This window comes from Megalobrama amblycephala, linkage group LG24, assembly GCF_018812025.1.
Source record: "Megalobrama amblycephala isolate DHTTF-2021 linkage group LG24, ASM1881202v1, whole genome shotgun sequence".
NCBI classification, from domain to species: domain Eukaryota; kingdom Metazoa; phylum Chordata; class Actinopteri; order Cypriniformes; family Xenocyprididae; genus Megalobrama; species Megalobrama amblycephala.
This window is the reverse complement of record NC_063067.1, coordinates 6,360,300-6,384,925: the sequence shown is the minus strand read 5'-3', so window position 1 is coordinate 6,384,925 and position 24,626 is coordinate 6,360,300. Positions and strand designations below refer to the sequence as shown.

General features: G+C 35.6%; 1 protein-coding gene and 2 long non-coding RNA genes across 9 annotated transcripts in view; 1 reads left to right on the top strand and 2 right to left on the bottom strand.

Moving 5' to 3' along the window:
- The window catches only part of LOC125260069, a 29,167-nt gene extending 24,486 nt beyond the window's left edge, over positions 1-4,681 (bottom strand). The window contains exon 1 of the long non-coding RNA XR_007182966.1: positions 4,544-4,681. This is a non-coding gene — a long non-coding RNA (uncharacterized LOC125260069). The remainder of the gene's footprint in view (positions 1-4,543) is intronic.
- The window catches only part of slc1a7b (solute carrier family 1 member 7b), a 66,366-nt gene extending 46,318 nt beyond the window's left edge, over positions 1-20,048 (top strand). Inside the window, 10 exon segments of the mRNA XM_048178208.1 lie at positions 2,291-2,333; positions 4,536-4,770; positions 4,860-4,913; positions 4,916-4,958; positions 5,620-5,642; positions 5,645-5,852; positions 7,791-7,985; positions 13,109-13,243; positions 13,670-13,769; positions 16,892-20,048. Coding sequence (XP_048034165.1) covers positions 2,291-2,333; positions 4,536-4,770; positions 4,860-4,913; positions 4,916-4,958; positions 5,620-5,642; positions 5,645-5,852; positions 7,791-7,985; positions 13,109-13,243; positions 13,670-13,769; positions 16,892-17,155 — 1,300 coding nt within the window. The 3' untranslated portion in view covers positions 17,156-20,048.
- LOC125260068 lies at positions 5,734-24,250 on the bottom strand. Of its 7 annotated transcripts, XR_007182965.1 has the most exons (9): positions 23,955-24,250; positions 22,721-22,779; positions 22,203-22,316; positions 21,701-22,074; positions 16,928-17,092; positions 13,662-13,735; positions 13,097-13,227; positions 7,181-7,246; positions 5,734-5,871 (listed from the first exon to the last, which is right to left on the bottom strand). It is a non-coding gene; the product is annotated as an uncharacterized LOC125260068 (long non-coding RNA). The 7 variants fall into 7 exon arrangements; XR_007182963.1 differs by adding an exon at positions 7,351-7,381 and having other exon boundaries at positions 21,701-24,250; XR_007182960.1 differs by having other exon boundaries at positions 22,203-24,250.
- Positions 24,251-24,626: the final 376 nt, after the last annotated feature.

Here is a 24,626-nt window from a genome sequence, read left to right as displayed (position 1 = left end):
ATTTGAGCTTCCTCAAGAGCCAATGAGGTTCATTCTTGTGTTACGCTGCATGTTTGAGCTTCCTCAAGAGGTTTGTTGTCACCAGTGAAGCAGGTTTGATTGAGCTTCTGTTTATGTTCACTGATCGATGTTTATATTGCACTACAAGTAAATTTTGATTCTCTGATCATAGTTTTCTTGGAGGATTATATGGGATTAAAAGGTTTGCCAAATACAATGGGGCCTGGTTGTTTAAAGATTTGTACACAAACAATAAAATTTTGTATTTAATTTTAAAATGGACCAGAAGCTAATTTAAAGAAACTAACACAGGGGTAATTGATTCATATTACCTTTTTTAATAACCTCACCAGGGCATTTTGTACTGATTGATGACAGTGATGCCAGAAACAAAGAATTACAGAAATCCAGCCATGATAGAATAAAGGTGTGGATTACTTTTTCAAAGTCTGAGTTTGTTAAGAATGGTTAAGTTTTGGCTAACAAATGCAAATTATATAAACAAGCCCGGACCACTGAGTTAATTTGCTTATCTAATTTTAGGTTAGTATCAATTAAGAAGCCTAAATCTCTCACTGTTCAGAAAATTTGGTCAAAACCGCTCAATACTTTTGGATTAGTTTTACGATCTCTTTATGAACTTTTTGAAGCGTCAAGTAGCTGTCTATGGAAGAGCAGAAATCGCTCAGATTTCATCAAAAAGATTTTAATTTGTGTTCTGAAGATGAACGAAAGTCTTACGGTTTGAAACGACATAAGGGTGAGTAAATAATGACAGAATTTTCATTTTTGGTTGACCTAACTCTTTAACATTCTAACAACAACAAAAGAAATGTTTTAAAAACTGGATGTTTTGAACGTTCAGGGAACATTCACAAAAAACGTTTTCACAACTTAATAGGAATGTAAGTTCTTGTTTTGTTAGCTGGGAAAGTGACTTTTTTGTTATCAACAATATCTGGCAATAAAAATAGAAGTTGATTTATGAATTACTTGCAACTATCAGGCAGGTTAGCAATGAACATCAGTGAACATCATGGATACAATTTCCAGACAACCTAATTGTGTTTCGATTGAAGGTATAGCAGTCATAATCTCACATGACCTGTATGAGAGCACTCGAGCATCTACAATGAGTCATGAGCACGTCTAGAACGACTGGGAAAACATTGTAGATTTGTGTAGATTGATGTAACTGCATTTGATAATAAAATGAACTATAAACATGTTCCACAAAAGATAATCAAACACAAGTCAAACAATATTGACTGCTTGAAAGTGTGCTTACGGCTATGTTTATTTACTAAAAATGACACTTGGTTTCATACTAAGCTATGCACAGGAAGTGAATTATTAACCTTGCTGGAAGCAAATGCTGCCATTGTTTCTGCCTCCAGGAAGCCAAGTAACTAAAATAAATTACACTCTGATGTTACAATCCGTCAGCTGAAGCTAATTTCATTTCAAACATAATGTAAACAGTTGTTTGTGTAGACAAAGCCATTTAAAAGACACTTAATACATTCAGAACCTACATGTGGTCTGTTGGCAAGGTTATTTGGTTTAATCATTTCTTTAATTAAAATGAAAGATAAAAATGCTTTGCTATGTCATAACTCATTCCAGCCCACATAAGAATAAAACATAAAACATAATATAAACGAAATATTTATATTCTATCTTTGGAAATGTTAACGTCCCTCAAAAACAGCAGAAAATTTTATTTTTCAGTGACTATTTGTTGGTCTTCATTCATTGTGCTTTTTGTTTTTGTTTTCCGGCCTCATTACAACACAACGATCTCTCTCACACACACACTCACTCACACAAACACACACACACACCTACACACACACACACATCCTTGTTTAAACTACTTTGTGGGGTACTATACCTAAACCTACCTGTCACAGGAACCTAACGTAGTTTTAACATTGTTTTATATATATATATCGGGTAGGTTTAGGTATAGGGAAGGACGATAGTAAATTGAGTCAACATTGAGTCTCATATAAAAGATTTTGTCCTTGTGGTGTTCAATTAAAGGACCTCACAAAGTGAAACATTCCGTATCTTTCATACTTTGTGGGGTCTTCAGGATACACACACACACACACACACACACACACACATGCACAAACACACACACACACACACACACTGAAGAGCTGCATTTTTTATGAAGGACACTAGCAGTTGTGTACATGTTATACTTTCTAGAAAAGTCTTAATAAAAGCACTCAATAGTTGAATAGTGAAACTATGTGATATATTTTATGTCCCCAAACAGAAACATGTTTCCAGCCAACCTTGTTCAAGCCACATTTCAACAGGTAAGTTGGACAAAAAAATGACAATGAACCATTGAATTAATGAATGCAAAACATGAATGCATGAGCGTTTTGAATCAACTTTCAATAACTTTGTGTTTTCCTCAAAAAAGTGTCTTTAAAAAGAACTTTATTTTAGTATCACTGAGATACAATTGGTTTTTGTTAATATTTTGAATAAGTTTTATTTTTATTATTTTTAGTAGATGGCTTGAGGGTGAGTAAAGCTTGGGCTAATTTTCATTTGAAAGTGAACTAATCCTTAATTTCCATGGAATTACAAAAAAATGAATCACTTGTAAACCAATTAGAATCAAGAATTCAACTGTCATGGTATATAATGCTGTAGACCTGTGATTTAAGATATGGCAACCAATCTGTTTATGAATTATGTTCATTTTTTTGTTTATGGATTATGTTGATTTTTTTTTTTTTTTTTTTTTGGTGACATTTGGCCTTTATTATTTAGTGATATGTTTAAAAGCACTTTTTCACTGATATGAGAACATTTTCATCTAAAATGCCTTTCAACTTCTGAAATAACTTTATTTTTCATGCAAATTCCTTTAAAACAATGAATTATGCACTGCAAAAATGATTTTCTTCCTCAGTATTTCTGTCTTGTTTTCCAGTACAAATATTTAAACATTCTTAAATTAAGATAGAATTACTTGAGAAGCAAAAATTCCTAAAAAAAAAATAAAAACATTCTGAGAAATTGATCAAAATTAAGTGATTTATATTTAAAAATGCCAATGGAGTAAGTAAATAAATAAGCTTAAAACAAGATTATTATTCTTACCTTGTTGGCAGACATTTTTCATGTCTTCAGTGTAAAGTCAGAAAACAAGACTTGTTATCTTATGTCATTTTGCTTCTAAAGTAAATATATCTTGATTAAAGAATGTTTAGATATTTGTACTGGAAAACAAGACAAAAATACTGAAGAAGAATATTTTGCAGTGTGAGCAGGTCGGTTGCTTTGCATTTAGGATCACTGACTAAGGGGCCGTTTACACGACAGCGTTTTCAAGTAAAAACATAAAACTTTTTATGCATTTTGGTCAATCGTTTACATAACAATGGTGTTATGAAGACCTGAAAACACAAACTTTTGAAAACAGGTTTCAAAGTGCAACTTTTTTGAAAACGATACCGTTATCGTCTCCGTGTAAACTACAAAAACGTGAATTTGTGAAAACGGTGACGTCATGAACTATTATGTTTTCAGTCTATTGGCGCTTAGTGTTTCTTTACAAAGTGAAATTGCCATCTACTGGTCTGGCAGCAGAATACAGCGATTTGCGTGAACGGGGATCACTTTCACAACGTTGCTGTCTGTACGCAAAATATGACCGTGATTTTAACAGTAAAAGACTGTAAAAATGCTGCGGTGAAAAACTGTCAATTGGTTTACAGAAAGTTTCCGTACTACTGTATATACGGTGAACAACTGTAATAGATCTAACGGTATATTTAATGTCATTTTACGGTAAAATACCGTTAAATTCACAGTTTTTGGAAGTGAAAAATAACAATTCATTGTAAAATTTACAGTGAAAAACCGTAAATTGACATTCCCACAATTCCCTGCGTGACACTTCACATTTGATATATTTTCGTTGAAATAACTCTGTTTCTTCTTAGTTTTTCTCATTTTTTTTTCTAATCAGTTATGTACATTAGGGTTTTATGTTACATCTAAAGTTGTTAAATTAATGTTTATTGCATTTTTAAAATTTCATGCATGTTACCATGATGGTGTTTAGTGTGTGTGTGAATGACACTGTGTGCACCTTCTATATGTTAGTATTGTCCTTCTCAGCTTGTGGAAAAGCTGCTTGTGATGAACTTTATTAATCATGTGACTCTTATCACCACTGTGTTTGGTGACTGTCAGTGTATTATAAAGGTACAAAACAGATATTAGTACTTCATTAGGTTTGTAAATTAACATTTTATCAGTTAATGAAATACGTTATTTTACCGTAAATTTAACAGATTTTTTTACGTTGCTACTGTATTTTTTACGGTAAAGTTCTGGCAACCACAGCTGCCGTTTTTTTACCGTAAATTTTACTGGGATTTTTTTTACAGTGTACATTGGTGTCATGTAAATGTACCATAAATGCATTTGAGGAGCTTCTGCTCTGATCACACAAACTGAAGTCAAATAAAAACAGATTCATTTTTTTCTCTCTTTAGTATCGTACCAACAGTGTGCCCATAATGAAGACGCCCAAGGCGACAGTGGCCACCAGTCTGACGGAGAGCACCACTCGCCGCACGCTCATCTACGGGATTCAGGATGACAACGGGACAGATATCCAGAACTTTCAGCTGGATCTGACCCCACCTCCTGACGTGGTGATGCGAACGCTTCCTGGCACCAGTGAGGGCATGAACGTCTTAGGGATTGTCATTTTCTCTGCCACCATGGGTGAGAAAACTGCCACAGAGACAATAAATGACATTTGAGAATAAATGTGTTAATATTTTCATATCATATCTCTGCTCATTTTTGCGCAGGCATAATGTTGGGTAGAATGGGTCCTAACGGCAGTGCTCTGGTTAACTTTTGCCAAAGTTAAATGAAGCGGTGCTGAAAATCGTTGCTATTGTCATCTGGTAAGATTGTTATTTTATCAATTTTTATTTTGCTTTGATTTTAATGTTTAAAGTGATAAAACATTATCAACTTTAACCTTGCAAAGTCTGACATATGAAATGATAGTCAGAAAATTGAACATTTAGACAAAAAGAAAAAAGTGTGCATATGTGTTTTTATGGCTCATATAGTATGATATAGTGAGAATATGGAGCTCATACTCAAAGAGTTTGATTCAGAGGCCCAAACTGAGCAAAAATATGCAATTTTATGATAAAAGCTCTGTAGTTTTAAAACATATAATGCAATGCAATACATTGATAAACAAATAAAAAATTTTCAAAAGCCTGATGGATCATATTTGATACAAAAAAAATGATGCATGGATAAACAAGTAAACCTAAGTTGCTTCAGTCCAGTAAGTGTTCATCTTGAAATATTACTAAGAATATAAAAGTTATTCTTACGTTTACTTGATAAAAATCTAGCAAAAAGACTTATAGAATTATGCTGAAATGCCTTTTACTTGCTAAAAAATGTATAAACTAATCAATCAGACCACAGAAGGCTTGCATTAGATGTAGTTTTGTTCATGTTGATTATTTAGAGGTCTTAGAATCTTGTGTATCAAATATGATACTGTGGGCTTTATAAAGTCTAAAAGGCTCTGTTTCTGTGTAGGTACTTCCCGTTCGGCATCGTGTTTTGGTGGCCGGTAAGATTCTGGAGATGAGCGACCCGTCTGCGATGGGGAAGAAGCTTGGATTTTACGCCATCACCGTGGTTATGGGCCTCATTCTGCACGGCCTCTTCATTCTGCCCAGCATGTACTTCTTCATCACCAAGAAGAGCCCCATCGTCTACATCCGAGGAATCCTGCAGGCGCTGCTCATCTCACTGGCCACGTCCTCCAGGTACAACACACACAAACACCTGCAAAAACAAATACGAATGTCACATTCATTCCTGTTATTCTTTTGCTAAATCCCTTTAACTAACAAAAGCCATTCCTTAATGACATCATCCTCCAAGAAGTGACCGTTTTTGGTGGTAAAACAGCACAAATGTCAGAATTAGCAACAAATTTGATGAATTCTGTGGTATTTTGATGGATAATACCAAAATATATATAGATATATATGCAGTATTGTTCAAAAGTTTGGAGTCAGTAATTTTTATTTTTTTTTATGTTTTTGAAAAAAAAAAAAAACGTAAAAACAGTAATATTGTGAAATATTATTATCATTTAAAATAACTGTTTTCTAAGTGAATATATGTTCAAATGTAATTTATTTCTGTGATGAAAAGCTGAATTTTCAGCATCATTACTCCAGTCACATGATCCTTTAGAAATCATTCTAATATGCTGATTTGAAGTTGAAAACATTGAAACAAATGTATATACTTTTGAACAGTAGTGTGTTTTACCATAGTTTAACCCTATGGTGCTGCTCACGTAGTGGTCAAAAATGACAGAAATTTTTATTTTTATTTTAATGAAATAAATGTACTATATTTTAGTTTGGTAGTGTTTTTTATTTAATATTTTGTATTTTTAAGTGATTTTATGGTGCTAAATTATTTTTATGGAATAGTTATGATCCATTTATTACCTGTTAATGGCTTTTTGTCATAAATCTTGAATGTGTTGGAGCTCAGACTTATTTTTAAAGAAGACACTTGGCAGATTATTGCTGAAGTGAAAAAAAGTTAAGTGAAACTAAAAAAAAAGTTATTAAAGTTTAAGTTTATTATCATGAAAATGCATAAAAATACTATTTTTTAATTTGATATGAAATAGATTTTCCAAAACACACTTTACTCTAAAACTGAGACAAAATCAAAACCATAAATCTAAACAAGTTGTGCTCCAAATTTGAGCTTGATATCACAAAAAATGAGCTTTCAGTAAGATTTTGTTTGGGCGCAGTACCAAATGTTTCCACTAGTTGAAATTCGCTTCCCATTTGCTTCCAATGCGGTCATGTTTGACCATGAGGAGCACAAGTGTGACTATTTTTTTTAGGACCATTCAAACTTTTCAAATAATGACTATGATTATGTGTGTGCTTGTGTGTTTGTGTGTGTTCACATGGCAAGTGCCAAAACCTTTACCAAGATTTATACCGTTCCAATGAAGTAAAAAATCTAAAACACAAAAGCATGTTTACTGCCAGACCACGGTTTGTGTCCCAGGAAAGTTTGTGGCACGAGAGGTTTTGTGTGCATTTGGAGTGCTTACAGATTTCAGCACACGCTTGAAGCTCTCATTTCAAACTACACACCCCGTCAGCAGGAGGTTGTGACCCTGCATGCACCCATGAAAGAGAGAGGGAAAACATCATAAATATTGGACAAGCACTCACCCACATGAGAAATTTCATCAATATATTTAGCCTTTTGTCAACTCACTCTGCCAGTGGCTGTGGTTCACATGTGTCTACTTAAAAGAAAAATGCGCAAACAAAATTGTTTTAATGGCAGTTATTTTCTTCTCTCTGTTGTGAAATATTATACACTTAAAAATATAGCTCCACCACACAACACTCATCTGTAATTTATTCATAAAAATGATGCTTTACTTCAGTCTTTTATTGCAGTAATTGCATAATGTGAATGTTTGCACATACATATATTGTTGTGTGAGATTTGGGTGGTTATACAGTATAAAGGCAAACGGATATTATAAATATACAGAAGCATTTTCTACACTGATTATGGTGATAAATATGTGGATTTTCTCAGAATAGATTTAAATATGGCAAATTGTGTTTATGAGGGTAGCTGTATATATGAATAACGGATGACATGAGTTTGATATATGAATGACGTGAGATCTTTTTCATTTTCAGTTCTGCCACTCTGCCTATCACCTTTAAGTGCCTGCTGGAGAACAATCACATAGACCGACGGATCATTCGTTTCGTGCTGCCCGTGGGAGCCACCATCAACATGGATGGCACTGCACTGTATGAGGCGGTGGCAGCCATTTTTATCGCCCAGGTCAACAACTATGAACTAGACTTTGGCCAAATCATCACTATCAGGTATGTTTGGAAATTTAAGTCAAGTTCCTAAAAACATTTGTTCTCTATATATTTTTTTTAACTCTAGGTGGCACAAGCTGATAGGTCCTTGATTGAATCTGCTTGCAATCACATCATTCTCTAATAGCAGCAGCAGCAATAACAGCAGCATTAATAACCAACAGCAAAGCAGCAGCAGCAATAACCAAAAGCAGAATCAGCAGCAGTAATAACCAACATCAGAACAATAGCAGAGCAGCAGCAATAACAGAAGCAGCAAAAATAACAGCAGCAGCAACAATAATAACAGCAGCAGCAATAACAGCAGCAGCAATGACAGCAGCAGCAATGACAGCAGCTGCAACAATAATAACAGCAGCAACAATAATAACAGCAGCAGCAGCAATAACAACAGCAGCATCAATAATAACAGAAGCAGCAAAAATAACAGCAGCTGCAACAATAATAACAGCAGCAGCAACAATAATAAAAGCAGCAGCAATAACAACAGCAGCAGCAATGACAGCAGCTGCAACAATAATAACAGCAGCAGCAATGATAGCAGCAGCAATGACAGCAGCAGCAGCAATGACAGAAAAAGCAACAATGACAGCAGCAGCAACAATAATAACAGCAGCAGCTATAACAGCAGCAGCATCAACAATAACAGCAGAAGCATCAATAATAACAGCAGCAGCTATAACAGCAGCAGCATCAACAATGACAGCAGCTGCAACAATAATAACAGCAGCAGCAATGATAGCAGCAGCAACAATAATAACAGCAGCAGCAATGATAGCAGCAGCAACAATAATAACAGCAGCAGCAATAACAGCAGCAGCATCAACAATAACAGCAGAAGCATCAATAATAACAGCAGCAGCTATAACAGCAGCAGCATCAACAATGACAGCAGCTGCAACAATAATAACAGCAGCAGCAATGATAGCAGCAGCAACAATAATAACAGCAGCAGCAATGACAGCAGCTGCAACAATAATAACAGCAGCAGCAATGATAGCAGCAGCAACAATAATAACAGCAGTAGCAATAACAGCAGCAGCAACAATAATAGCAGCAGCAATGATAGCAGCAACAACAGCAATAACAGCAGCAGCAACAATAATAACAGCAGCAGCAATAACAGCAGCAGCAACAATAATAACAGCAGCAGCAATGATAGCAGCAGCAACAGCAATAACAGCAGCAGCAACAATAACAACAGCAGCAGCAATAACAGCAGCAGCAACAATAACAACAGCAGCAGCAATAACAGCAGCAGCAACAATAATAACAGCAGCAGCAATAACAGCAGCAGCAATGACAGCAGCAGCAATGACAGCAGCTGCAACAATAATAACAGCAGCAGCAATAACAGCAGCAGCAACAATAATAACAGCAGCAGCAATGATAGCAGCAGCAACAATAATAACAGCAGCAGCAATGATAGCAGCAGCAACAATAATAACAGCAGCAGCAATGATAGCAGCAGCAACAATAATAACAGCAGCAGCAATAACAGCAGCAGCATCAACAATAACAGCAGAAGCATCAATAATAACAGCAGCAGCTATAACAGCAGCAGCATCAACAATGACAGCAGCTGCAACAATAATAACAGCAGCAGCAATGATAGCAGCAGCAACAATAATAACAGCAGCAGCAATGACAGCAGCTGCAACAATAATAACAGCAGCAGCAATGATAGCAGCAGCAACAATAATAACAGCAGCAGCAATAACAGCAGCAGCAACAATAATAGCAGCAGCAATGATAGCAGCAACAACAGCAATAACAGCAGCAGCAACAATAATAACAGCAGCAGCAATAACAGCAGCAGCAACAATAATAACAGCAGCAGCAATGATAGCAGCAGCAACAGCAATAACAGCAGCAGCAACAATAACAACAGCAGCAGCAATAACAGCAGCAGCAACAATAACAACAGCAGCAGCAATAACAGCAGCAGCAACAATAATAACAGCAGCAGCAATAACAGCAGCAGCAACAATAATAACAGCAGCAGCAATGACAGCAGCAGCAATGACAGCAGCTGCAACAATAATAACAGCAGCAGCAATAACAACAGCAGCAGCAATGACAGCAGCTGCAACAATAATAACAGCAGCAGCAATGACAGCAGCAGCATCAATAATAACAGCAGTAATAACAGTAGCAGCAATGATAGCAGCAGCAACAGCAATAACAGCAGCAGCAACAATAATAACAGCAGCAGCAATAACAGCAGCATCAATAATAACAGCAGCAGCAATGACAGCAGCAGCAATGACAGCAGCTGCAACAATAATAACAGCAGCAGCAATGACAGAAGCAGCAACAATAACAGTAACAGCAATAACAGCAGCAGCAACAATAATAACAGCAGCAGCAATGACAGCAGCAGCAATGACAGCAGCTGCAACAATAATAACAGCAGCAGCAATAACAACAGCAGCAGCAATGACAGCAGCTGCAACAATAATAACAGCAGTAGCAATGACAGCAGCAGCATCAATAATAACAGCAGTAATAACAGTAGCAGCAATGATAGCAGCAGCAACAGCAATAACAGCAGCAGCAACAATAATAACAGCAGCAGCAATAACAGCAGCATCAATAATAACAGCAGCAGCAATGACAGCAGCAGCAATGACAGCAGCTGCAACAATAATAACAGCAGCAGCAATGACAGAAGCAGCAACAATAACAGTAACAGCAATAACAGCAGCAGCAATAACAGCAGCAGCAACAATAATACCAGCAGCAGCAATTACAGCAGCAGCAACAATAATAACAGCAGCAGTGTAGCAGAACATTTCTGCCAAAAAAAACAAACATATCAACAATGTCATATCCATTACCATGCCAAACAGTCCAAGAGTAAAAAACTACACACAACAAAAGTTATTCAAATTATTAATAAAAAGTATAACAATATCAACAATACTAACATAACACTAGTATGAGAAATTTACCACTATTTGACCCATCCATCCATCAATCTGTTCACCAATCTAGCTAACTATCTAGCTGTGGATTTACAGTATTTTGCACATGCAGATCTTCATGATCCAGAGACTGAATGAAGCCGAAAAGACCCTTTAATCCAGCTGCATGGTGCACAAAAGAGCATTATGTAATAGCAGTCCATTATTTATGCAACTGTTAAATTTTAGAGGAAATAATAAACATCTTAGAATAACAATGCAAACTTTTTTACCATTTCAAAGCTCTTTCCACGTTGAAGTGGCCCTTCAATTTATACAAGTTAAACTAATTCATATCAGCTAAAGTGCTTCAATTTTAAGGAATGTATATGCGATTTCAAGTTGCATTACTGTTTCAATATGATTGAAAGTATGCAAATATAAAATAATTATGATGCATGTAAAATATTTAGCATGTGCATGGAACCTACACCTATAATCTATAAATATTCCCCAATATCACCATTCCACATGCTCATGTGGGGTGTATTTTAGCATGCACAAGACAGCTGCTGCTGCGCAGATGTGGTGATGCGTGCTTGACAGAACCATCATTTGTTAGATCTTTTGGCATGCAGCATTATCTCAGAGCTCTGGTGCCCTCCACAGAGTCATAAATATTCCCATATTCATCCGGTCTGGACTAAAAGGAAGACCAAGCACATACTTCAGAGTTTACTATGTGCACTACATCATAGAGTGACATGGAGACCTCACAATCTTGCAAGTGGAAGGTCAGGTGAATAAATGGAGGGTAAGAAAATACAGGGATAGAGAGTCAGAGAGCATTTTGGGCAGCGCTGTTACAGGGATAAACACCGCTGTCACATGGCAGTCTTACAGCAGGATTATTGCGCAGTTTTCAATTGTTCCCCCACCCCCACCACTCTTCCCAAAATCCATCAGCTGTCTATCTCTATCTTTCTTAACCCTAGCTGTCATTTGCTCTATGTTAGGGGTTGAACGAGCCTGTTTCACACCACATGCATAAGCAGGGCAATAGCACAATGCATTTATTGCGACGCCCACATTAAAAGGTTACAGAACTCGCTTTGCATACATATACATATGCAACAGCAGCAAGCAGTTATTGCGGTGCTAAAATTAAGAGGTTACATTATTCACACTGTAATCAATGCAATAAAATCATATTACTGTGGAGCATATACAGTTTAAACAAGTGACGGCGCTCATTCTACACACATAAGAAAGGCAGTAGCAGCACCTATATTTACAGGTTAATGCATTCATTTTACAAGTCTAAGCAGCGCAATAATTGCACGTGTTGAAATGCCTATATGTGTACATTTACTCTGTACAAATATGCAGCGCAATTGTGACAAACATTTATTGCGGTGCCCATATTAACATGCTACAGAATTCTCTCTGCACGCAATAGCACAGAGTTTACTCTGTACACATATACAGTGCAATAGCAGCATGCATTTATTGCAGTGCTTATATAAACAAGTTACTATATAAGCTTGTTTCTGCCACTGAATAAAAAAGAAAAAAAAATGTAATTGCGACTCGCAATTCTGACTTTATAACGCAATGTGAGTTTATATCTTGCAATTCTGACTTCATAACTCGCAATTGTGAGTTTATATCTCGAAATTTTGACTTTATAACACATAATTGCGAGTTTATGTCTTGCAATTCTGACTTTATAACTCGTAATTGCGAGTTTATATCTCACAATTTTGACTCTATAACACAATTGCAAGTTTATATCTCGCAATTATGACTTTATAACACAATTGCGAGTTTATATCTCACAATTTTGACTCTATAACTCACAATTGCAAGTTTATATCTCGCAATTATGACTTTATAACACAATGGCGAGTTTATATCTCACAATTCTGACTTTATAACTCGCAATTGTGAATTTATATCTCACAATTCTGACTTTATAACTCGCAATTGCAAGTTTATATCTCACAATTCTGATTTCATAACTCGCATTTGCGAGTTTATATCTCGCAATTCTGACTTTATAACACGTAATTGCGAATTTATATCTCGCAATTCTGACTTAAATAAATATTATAACTCACAATTAGCTTTTAAATTGTTTTATTTTGTGGCAGACACAAACTTCCATTCAATTGTCTCTAGTTTGTTGTGTAACGATTTGTTTACCATGTTTTCCAGTATTACAGCGACGGCAGCGAGCATCGGTGCAGCCGGGATCCCACAGGCCGGTCTGGTCACTATGGTAATAGTGCTGACATCTGTAGGACTGCCCACTGATGACATCACTCTCATTATCGCTGTTGATTGGGCCTTGTAAGTATCGACATGTGCTGTATATTATATGCATTTATTGCAGTGCTTATATAAACAGGTTACTATGGAAGCTTGTTTCAACCACTGAATAAAAAATAATGTTTTATGTTTTATTTATGTTTATAATGATAAACATCCATTTCTTTCTCAACTGTTTACATTCACTTACGACATAACCGACTGTGTTCATGAGAATGCTCGCTGAGACGGGTAATTTGACAATTTTATGTGTTAGCTATGTATCCGACCGTTCAGGCGCAAGAATATGCGAAAGAGGAATCAATTCGGTCTTTGCGCTTTTGACAATGAAATTAATCGGTGAATTACATTGAACCTGATCCGTATGGATCACAGATCAGCTGATCCTTTACACCCCTACCTTTAAGTGAATTTTAACATATTGTCTGTTTGCCCTCACCTCTTCAGAGACAGATTTCGCACCATGGTCAATGTGATGGGCGACGCTCTGGCCACAGGAATCATGGCCCATATCTGCAGAAAGGATTTCATCAAAGAGGGAGATGGGGTGAGTTACCAAAAACATCATATCATATCTGTACACACACACACAAAATACAGTATAGCATGTCACACTGCTTGAAATTTTATGTAATCAGCCCAAATACATCTGGAAATTTAATGGATGTTCAATGACAATTTAATGTATTGGATTTAGATAGAGCAGAACAACTTCAGGGAACCTTTTACACACACTCATACCTGCATATATTTCCACAAACACAAAGACCAAGTTTGATCCTCCCATTGTTTTTCTCTGCCATTGTCTCTGTGGGGTTTGTGAACTGCTATTCTTTGTAAAGCTCCTTTGGAAATAATATAATTTGTAAAAAGCACTACACACATAATTTCACTGAACTGCAGTAAATTTCTCAAAATTGCAAGTTGCACGGAATCTCTGAATGATATATTTATCATGTGTTTATTTCTATGTCTTTGTCAGTGTTTCATGAGGACAGATATTAGTGCAATCTTAATTTTACACCCACACTTTTGTGCCCTCAACATGGTAACAATAATGAGGGAGATGTGAATGGAAAATAAGTATGTTAAGTAATTGATGAATATGGATCTCAATTAAAGATAAAAATGGATTTAAAAGTTTTTTCCTTGACAAATACGACAGGTCACCTGATTCAGAACTCACAAAGACATTTCAAGGATATTTTATTGAAAATCAGAACAAACTTAGTGGTGCGAGGAGAGTTCGTGACTATTGCATGCAGATAGCTATTAAGATAGTCACGACAAGGTCAGGTGGAAAAACATTAGTTTTTAGAAACTATGTAAATATGACATGATACCGATGTCATCACAACGGACCCTTTTTCACAGACTGTGATGCATTTCGACAGCTAACGTTAACATCATAAATACAGCAGAATTTTTTTAATTAAAGAAAATGCAAAACATCAATTTTTGTGGTTTTCGTTGCAAATGGTTAAGAAAAAATATAATTTGTCTTTATTTTTTGCTAAAGCCTGATTGAAGGCATATGTGCACCATATGCTGAGGGCCATTTCTAATGATTCTTCAGGACATGTGAGTGCTTCTGGGACTGTGATGATCTTATTTTTCCACTCTTAGTAATTAAAAAGTCATTTAGCAGATGCTTTTATCCAAGAGCTACTTGTAGTTCAAGAGCAAAATGATGATAGCTTAACCCCTATACACCACACCACCAAAAGATGATCAAGTGCCTTCACTACACGATATTTGTTTGGATTCCATGAAAAAACCTGTATTGTAGTCAAATTGTAGTAACACACTGCCAAATCATAGCCATGCTGATATTCAGTAAACAGTGCATTTGTTCATCAAAATTTTGCTTAAAAACTTGTGTAATAAAATGTTTACTTTTTAGTGCTAAAAAGTCCAAATCTTCCTGAAAATTTACACTTCATAAATAGTTAATTTTGGACACTGATTCGAGACCAGCTGCTCATTTTTCATTTTATTATTTGCCAATTTCCATGTAATGATGATTTTGATGCATTAACTAATGTTAACAAACAGTGTTGGGGAACGTTACTTTTAAAAGTAATATGTTACAATATTGTGTTACTCCCTAAAAAAGTAACTAATTGCTTTAGATATTTATTTTTATGGAAAGTAATGCATTGCATTACTTTTGTAATGTGTAAGTAATGTTACAATATTGCGTTACTCCCTAAAAAATTAACTAATTACGTTAGATATTTATTTTTATGGATAGTAATGCATTACGTTACTTTTGTAATGTGTATGTAATGTGTTATTGCGTTACTCCCTAAAAAGTAACTAATTACATTAGATATTTACTTTTTATAGCAAGTAATGTGTTTCTTTACTTTTGTAATCTGCAAGTAACGTGTTACAATATTACGTTACTCCCTAAAAAAGTAACTAATTAAGTTAGATAGTTACTTAGATAATATAGTTAACCCTACTAGACCTACTAACCCTACTAGAAAGTAATCGCTGCGTTACTTTTATAATGTGTAAGTAATGTGTTACAATATTGCATTACTCTATAGAAACCTAATTATGTTAGTTACATTTTATGGAAAGTAATGCGTTATGTTACTTGTAATGTGTAAGTAATGTGTTACAATATTACGTTACTCCCTAAAAAAGTAACTAATTACGTTAGATAGTTACTTTTTATGGAAAGTAATGAATTACATTACTTTTGTAATGTGTAAGTAATGTGTTATTGCGTTTCTCCCTAAAAAGTAACTAATTACATTAGATAGTTACAATTTATAGAAAGTAATGTGTTACGTTACTTGTAATGTGTAAGTAATGTGTTACAATATTACGTTACTCCCTAAAAAAGTAACTAATTACGTTAGATAGTTACTTTTTATGGAAAGTAATGAATTACGTTACTTTTGTAATGTGTAAGTAATGTGTTATTGCGTTTCTCCCTAAAAAGTAACTAATTACATTAGATAGTTACATTTTATAGAAAGTAATGTGTTGCTTTACTTTTGTAATGTGTAAGTAACGTGTTACAATATTACGTTACTCCCTAAAAAAGTAACTAATTATGATAGATAGATACTTTTTATGGATAGTAATGCATTGTGCTACTTTTGTCAAGTCAAGTCAAGTCACCTTTATTTATATAGCGCTTTTTACAATGCAGATTGTATCAAAGCAGCTTTACATTGATAACTGGTACATAATTTTTGCTGCACAGCAGCTCTTAAAGAATAGTGTCAATGCAGGCAGATCAGAAGCACTGTTGAATAAATGTCAAGAATACTGTTGAATATCAAATGTCAAGTCAAATGTCAAGTGTCCCCAACTAAGCAAGCCAAAGGCGACAGCGGCAAGGGACCCAAACTCTATCAGGTGACATCAGGTGGCAAATAGGTGTTAAAATGGAGAAAAAAACCTTGGGAGAAACCAGGCTTAGTCGGGGGGCCAGTACTCCTCTGGCGAACAGTGCTTTGTTATGATGTAATGTGTATGTAATATGTTATAACATTGTGTAACTGATTACGTAACCCGCATTACTTATAATGCCTTACTTCCAACACTGTTAACAAATGAGACTTTATTGTAAAGTGTTACAGAGATTTCAGTCGAACAGAACAATAAAAGAAATGCTTCATTTGACAGCATTTCCCCATTTCTCCATAGGTCCCTCTCATCTGCGAAACAAAGCCTGTGACTAACCAGGGTTTGCCAAACTGTCAGCAGAACAATGGTAGTTTCCAGCCCCCGCCACCAGAGGGCAAACCCGAGCACATCCCTCCAGATGTGGCCCGCCTCATGCAGCTGGAGGAAGGGGTCCGTCCGCCGCCTCCAGATCGGAAAAAGCCGCCCATACCACCGCGGCACCTGAAACACAGAGACAAGGACCATTGTGCCATTGACATGAACGGTCTCGAGACTAACGTATAGCGACCATCAGAACCTTTTAGGACGCAGACTGAAATTGATTGGACCAAAAGAGTCCACATACATGGGAACGGACGAACGGACGTGTTTTATTTCCTTTCAGTTTTTCTCTGAAGCGTTCATGAGGCAACACATGGTATGATCCTGCACATATGGGCCACAGTAATGCCACTGTTGGCAGCACATCCCAGTCGACCCATTCAGTGCATTAGATAATGTCAGGATGGAAAGAGAAACCAGGTCAAGGTCCACAACACCAAACCAGCCTGTTTCTTTGTGTTCATGGCCTTGAGAGCGAAACTTTTCCTGTAGCGTATCAGAAAAATGATTGAAGACTGTCAAAAAGCATGAGTGAATTGTAAATACAACATAGCTATGTACTCTATGCGGTGTGTTTTTTATTTCTCAAGTTTATATATAATTTTATATCTTATAATTGATTCTTGTCGCTTTAAGCAGGCCTTGTAAAAAAATATTGTAAAGATTGCAGGTGTGCGTGAAAATCGACATTCACTGTGATAATGAATGTTTTGTTATCGGACACTGTACGAAAAAATTATTTTCTTCGCCAATATTTTTGTCTTGTTTTCCAGTAAAAATATCGAAATATTCTTAAAATAAGATACATTTACTTGAGAAGCAAAATGACATAAGATGAGACTTGTTTTCTGAAAAATTGATCAAAATTAAGTGACTTTACATGAAAAAAAATCTCTGCTAGTGTAGTGGGGTCAGAAAAATAAACTTTTAAAAGTTACTTAATTTTCATAATTTTTCAGTAAGACTTGTAGGATGTAATTTTGCTTCCCAAGTGAATGTAAGTGTTCGGGTCATTTTGACCCGGAGAGAAATTTCTTTTGTACAAAATGCTAGTTAACCCAGGGTATAACTAATTCAGCAACATTTTTTGAGAATTTTTACGCTTGTGGTGTTCCTGGTCAAAAATGACAGGCCTACAAAAAATTGCTTATAAATCTCTCTTACTCTGTATTATCACCAAATTGGATTTTATCTTTTTGTCAACTTGTTTGTGGTAATTGAAACAAAACATTTTTCTTTTTTTCAAAATGAAAGCATTTCAAAGCAAACTTACTGATTAAACATTAAAACACACTATTTCCCATATTTTGTTGAATATTGACAAATTTATCCACAAATAATGCTTTTTTCATTCCAAAACTGAGGTGCATAAGCTCAGATCAATGAGACCTATGATCAATCAATTCCAAAAAGAAATGTAAAACCTGTCCTAATTGAAAACAATTTGACAAAAAGATTGAATCCAATATTTGGTGATAATATAGCATAATTTCCAAGCAATTTTTAAAAGGTTGGTCATGTTTGACCGGGAACACAAAAGGTGGTCCAGGGTTTTCAACACAGCCCAAGGGTGAAATATTTGTACCAGAAAACAAGACAAAAACACAGAGGAAGAAAATCATTTTTGCAGTGGATATTCTCCTCTCCCGTTCTTGTGCGAAACACATCTGGGTCAGTCCCACTGTAAAGCGTTCAGCCAATTACTGCTATGACTAACTCAAAAAGCACTGAGTAAACCACTTAAGGTAAGCAGTGCCAGTTTGGGAAAATAAATAAAAGTGTGATCCCAGTCATATATGGGCCATGAAACTGTATGATTATTCAAAAACAAATATTGGTCTATAATATAGCATGCACATCTCAGAAAGTGTGCTAAATTAGGCCAGAATATTATCTTGTTGAACTTACATCTGTGTGTACATTAACCTTTATAAGCTTTTTGGTCATTTTTGAACAATTTCATATCGTTTTTATACAAATGGTTAACTCAATCTGAGTGCTTCAACTTTGTGACCTTTTTTAGATATGCAATCTGAAAAAACAAACAAAATCTGGGCATAACATGATTTTGACCTGGCATTATGTCCTTCTTCTAACCCATATACATTAAGAGTCTTCCAAAATTCTTTGTTTCAATTTACACAAGCAACGCTGGGAATGTGGTGCGGTTGAATCGCATTATGAGTGTGTTCTGGCACAATTCAGAATGCATGATGTGCGAAATCATGCTTGCATTGCTAAATGTGCTCTGGTTACAAACCTACTCAAAAGGGCGACTGAGTTACCTTCATACTGTATGTCTGTGCCAATAAACAGGATGTTTATAGCCAGCTACCTGAAAAATAACTCATTGACACATATCAAAACCCATTACCTGACTCTTTCTGCAGTTTATGCTATTCTTCTAGACATTTTATGCTATTGGTTACTTATGGCATGCACCTTCACTCTTAAAAATAAAGGTTGATTATTAGCATCTGCAGTTCCGTGAAGAACCTTTAACATTCAAAGAAAAGTTCCAAATGTCTTGCCAAACTGCTGCAATGTCATAGAAGACCCATTTTGAGTTCCCCAAAGAACATTTCAGTGAACAGTTTTTTTTCTTAGTATGAAGAACATTTTAAAAATCTTAAGAATCTTATTCTTTCACTATAAAGAACCTTTTGTGCAATGAAAAGGTTCCATTGATGATAAAAGTTCTTCATGGAACCACTGATGCCAATGAAGAACCTTTATTTTTAAAAGCATGGAATAACATTGCACAAAAGATTCTTTATAGTGAAACAAGGTTCTTTAGATTATTAAAATGTTATTTACACTACACTCTTTAAAATAAAGGTTCTTTTCACAGTGATGCCATAGAAGAACCACTTTCAGTTCCCTGAAGAACCTTTCAAATTGAATCTTAAGAACCTTTTCCACTATAAAGAAACTTGAATAGAAATGTTTCATGTGTGTTAAAGATGCAATATGTAAGATTTTCTGTCCGCTAGAGGCCTATTCAAAACAAAGGCGTAGCTTGATGATGCCAAGTTTGAGTGCGGAATCTTGGGACATGTGGTCTTCACCTCAATGGACGGTGGAAAATAATTGGGATAGGACTCGGGAAGAAATCATGTTCATGGATGCGATTATTAACGCTACTGTAGTATGAAGCAGAGCAGGAGCGAGTGTTGTGGGAGCTGAACGAGGAGCTGGAGACACCTCACGAGCAGCGGGACTTTTATTATGCCACAGTTGCTGGCACCGCTTTTGCTTTTCCGGTCATGAGTATGAGGTAACGCAGCGCTGTTTATCATATTAGATACATTTGAGTGTGTTGAAAATTATGTTATAACGTTACTCTGTGCGTTCGCTCGGCGGCTGCTGTGAGACACTGTTACACACTGCAGTAAGATAGATCGATTTTACAATATCATATTAAATGCTGGATGTCTTCTGTTGCTAAATGGCATGCAATTCATTTTAAAACGTATTGTATGATGGAGAAAATTCTGTATTACTGTTACTAAAAATAAAGCTGCATCTGATTATGCTATGTTAGCTATTTGACAAAATAGTGTTTTCCTCTGAGGCGTGGTAAAGCATGGTACTCGCAAAAAATCAAGAAAATTAGATTTAAACAATAAGACTAAATGTGTTGAGCTATATAACAATAATTAGTTTTCTGTCTATAAATATATCAAAACAGTTGTTCCCTTGTCTATTAAAACATGTAAATATTAAAGCCTGAAATATTAAATATTAAAACCGGAAACCGAGGGTAACGCGGGTATGACGCAACTGACAGGCGACTCCTCACACGTCCCGCAGCCTTGGTTAAAATTGCAATTTTGTCACGATTTACAAATAGTTGCAAACATTTGGAATATTGTAAGTACTCAAGTGAACAAAATATATAACACTGGCCTAGTGGTTTTTGGATATTTTACTGCAAAATTCTTACATATTGCACCTTTAAAGGTTCTTCATGGAACCATCGATGCCAATAAAGAACTTTTATTTTTAAGAGCGTAGAATCTTTGCATTGCACAAGATTCGTTATAGTGAAAAATGTCATTTAGATTATTAAAATATTATTTACACTACACTTATTAAAATAAAGGTTCCAAGAGAGGGTTTTCACAGCTATGCCATAAGAACCATTTTTGGTTCCTCAAAGAACGTTTCAGTGAACAGTTCTTAAAATAACCATTGTATTCCTAGTGTGAAGAACATTTCAATCATCTAAAGAACTTTTTCCACTATAAAGAATCTTGAATGGAAAGGTTCCATGGATGTTAAAGGTTCTCCATGGAACCATCAATGCCAATAAAGAACCTTTATTTTTAAAAAACATGGAATTTTTGCATTGCACAAAAGAAAAAAACGTTATTAAAATGTTCTTTACATTACACTTTTAAAAATAAAGACTCCAAAAGGGTGTTTTCACCATACAGAAGAACCATTTACGGTTCCCCAACGCAAAGAACCTTTGGTAGAATAGAAAGGTTCCATGGATTTTAAAAGTTCTTCACGAACCAACCATCGATGCCAATGAAGAACCCTTATTTTTGAGAGAATGGTTCTTTTAAGAACTTTTAAGAAAGGTTCCTCATAGAACCAAAAATGGTTGTTCTATCGCATCGCTGTGAAAACCCTCTTTTGGAACCAATATTTTGAAGAGTTTTGAAGCAGCACTGAGAATATGACAATATGACTTGTGCCAATACTGAGTATGGAACCTACTGCATGCTTGCATTTGCGCTCACGTACTCGCGTAGAGTATATTTCAGGTCTCACTCTGCAGTCAAGCGTGTATGTTGCGGTCTCTAATCTCTGCTGAAGTGCGTCCCACTCTCATTTGTACTGATTACGAAGGCCCATCTCAGTAAAGCCGTGGCACGCGGGGCGGTTCATGACTGGCTGCTGTCGTCTCTCAGAGCTGATTAAAGCGCTCAGCTGTACTCACAGCTTTTCTCATTGACATATATAGAGTGTTCCATGTGCTCTTTGTGATTAACTGAATTAGGTTGAAATCCCTCTCTCAGAGTTTGACATTGATGCACAGAATCTGTTCTCCACGGGTAAACGCGGACAGGATTTCCATGCATGGAGGAGAACTGCATCAGGTTCAAGAAGAGAGAAGGCATATATTTATTTGACAGCAGCTTCACACAATTTTCTGTCTTGTTTTCTTGTAATCTCAACTTTTTCATAAGGCAATAAAAATAAACTGCACATCACTCACCTTTTTCTCAGATGCATGTAATCATTCCTCAAGTTGGCAGGCAATGAAACTGATCGCAGTGTTGGACAGCAACAGCAGCAGATTTATTGAGCTTAGAAACAGCATTATTTACCTCTAGACCAAAGAAAAGCAGGAGATGACGACATTTTTAACAGCTTTTGTTGAGCTCACAAGGTCAAGTACAATAGTAAAAAGTAAAGCGAGACAGTAAAAAATAATAATGCATGACCTTTTAGGTATTCTGCAGAAAATAGAAGAGATCTCAGTCCGTCACATTTGCACATATAATTGATTTTCTCACAGGAATGAACACTTTCTGCTAATTATGAAGATTCATCACTGGCCATTAATATTTCAACCTGCAATGAAACTGTATCCTGCTGTATTTGCTTGATATATTTTTGACAAAGGAATAGCCGTTTTCATTTTTTGTGGCATGCATTGATTCGTTTGAAGCCTGCATTATGTTGAGATGCAGTTTCTACAAAAGAAAGGTAATGCATTTTTCATTTACTCACCAAATCCCTTTTTTACTTGCATTGTATTTGGACCCTGGGTAAGACGCATTGAGGAACATCTGTGAACCAATAAATATCCCCACTTCCTCAGATTATATCTGTACAGTTTATAATTAATTATATTTTGTTAATACTGTAGAGATAAATGCATCAATAAAGCAGTTTATATACACTCATTTGTTTGTAATGATTAGACACTAACACAAGGGACTGCAAATTGCTTTTGGAAATAATCACATTCTGGCAGCAGCCAGAATTTATAATTTCCTTTATCATTTTAAACAGTTTGTCAGGGTTTTTTTTTTTTTTTTTTTTTTGAGGTGAATAAGCTTGAATGAACTGTTTTTCCACACAAAAACTGGTAGGGCTACATAATCTCAGATCATTATGATCAATTTCAGTTCCAAAAAGAAATACAAAACCTGTGTTAATTGAAAGAAAACAAGTTGACAAAAAGATTGAATCCAATATTTGGTGATAATACAGCATAATAATGAGAGATTTACTAGCAATTTTTAAAAGGCTAGACATTTTTTAGGGAACACCAAATGAGGTCAGGGCTTTTCAGCAGGTTTCTCATTTGCTTTTTAATGCCTGTGTTATTGTTTTCACTCAGCTATTATTTCTGAAGTGATTTTATTACAATTAAAACTGCAAAATTTATGCTGATAAAGTGTTAGTTCACTCAAAAATGAAAACCCAAAAATAACTTAATTTCTGTTCTAAAGATGAATGAGTAATAAATGACATTATTTTCATTTTTGGGTGAACAAACCCTTTAAAGAAAATGTTCAAAATATTAAATGAAACGAAATGTGAGGATGACAGGCTCACAATCTTGAGCTTTTAGTTGAAGGAAAATTAGAGCAAATTATAACTGTGGGTGAGATTTCAGTCTTCACTGGATGCGTCTGTCTACATATTTGCGTTGCATGTCATGTTCATTAGTTTAGACAGGAAGTGAACATAATTAAAATCTTTCTGGGAACTGGCTGCTAGTTTAAACACCCTGTCTGCTACAGAACTTTCTGTTCATTAAACTCAAAGTGATTTTCCCAGAAAATCTGATGATAGAAGAACTCTAAAGCACAGCCTAAATATGTCTCCACAAGAAGTAGGTAGTTTATAACTTTCTGTACATGATGATGAGAAAGATGAACAATTGACTGACTCAAAAGGCCAAGATAAAGGGTTGTTTCACCTAAAACTGAAAATTTTGCCATGATATACTCACCCTCATATCCTTCCAAACCTGTAAGCATAGAAGGAAAACTTTGGAAGAATCTTCATGCAGGTCTTGAGTGACCACGTCTGTCAAGCAGAATTGTGCAAAATTCAGAAATTAACAAATTCAACTCTCTAAAATATTTTGAATTTGGACTGCAGTACCCATTTCAACCACTACACTTTTAAAGGGGTTGTTGATTAAGATTTCACTTTTTTTTTACTTTATTTAGTGTGTAATGTTGCTGTTTGAGGATAAACAACATCTGCAAAGTTACGACGCTCAAAGTTCAATGCAAAGGGAGATATTTTCTTTTACAGAAATCGCTTAAGAACTACAACAAATGGCTGGTAGGGACTACAACGAGCTTCTTCCCGGGTCAGTGACATCACAAACCCTAAAATTTACATAAACCCCGCCCCTGAGAACACATAACAAAGGGGGCGTGGCCATGTTGGGCTGCTTTAGAGAAGAGGGTTTGCTTCACAAATGAGGGTCAATTCAATGCTAGATTTGCACAAAAGATGAACGTGACGGCACATGCTAGTGGATGAGTTGAATCAACTCCACAGCAACTACATAAATTTATCCACTAACCATTCAGAAACGTCCAGTTTCATTCTAAAAGTTGTAACTTCTTCCTGAGTCTCTCCATCAGTGTCGACTCCGGTTTGAACAATG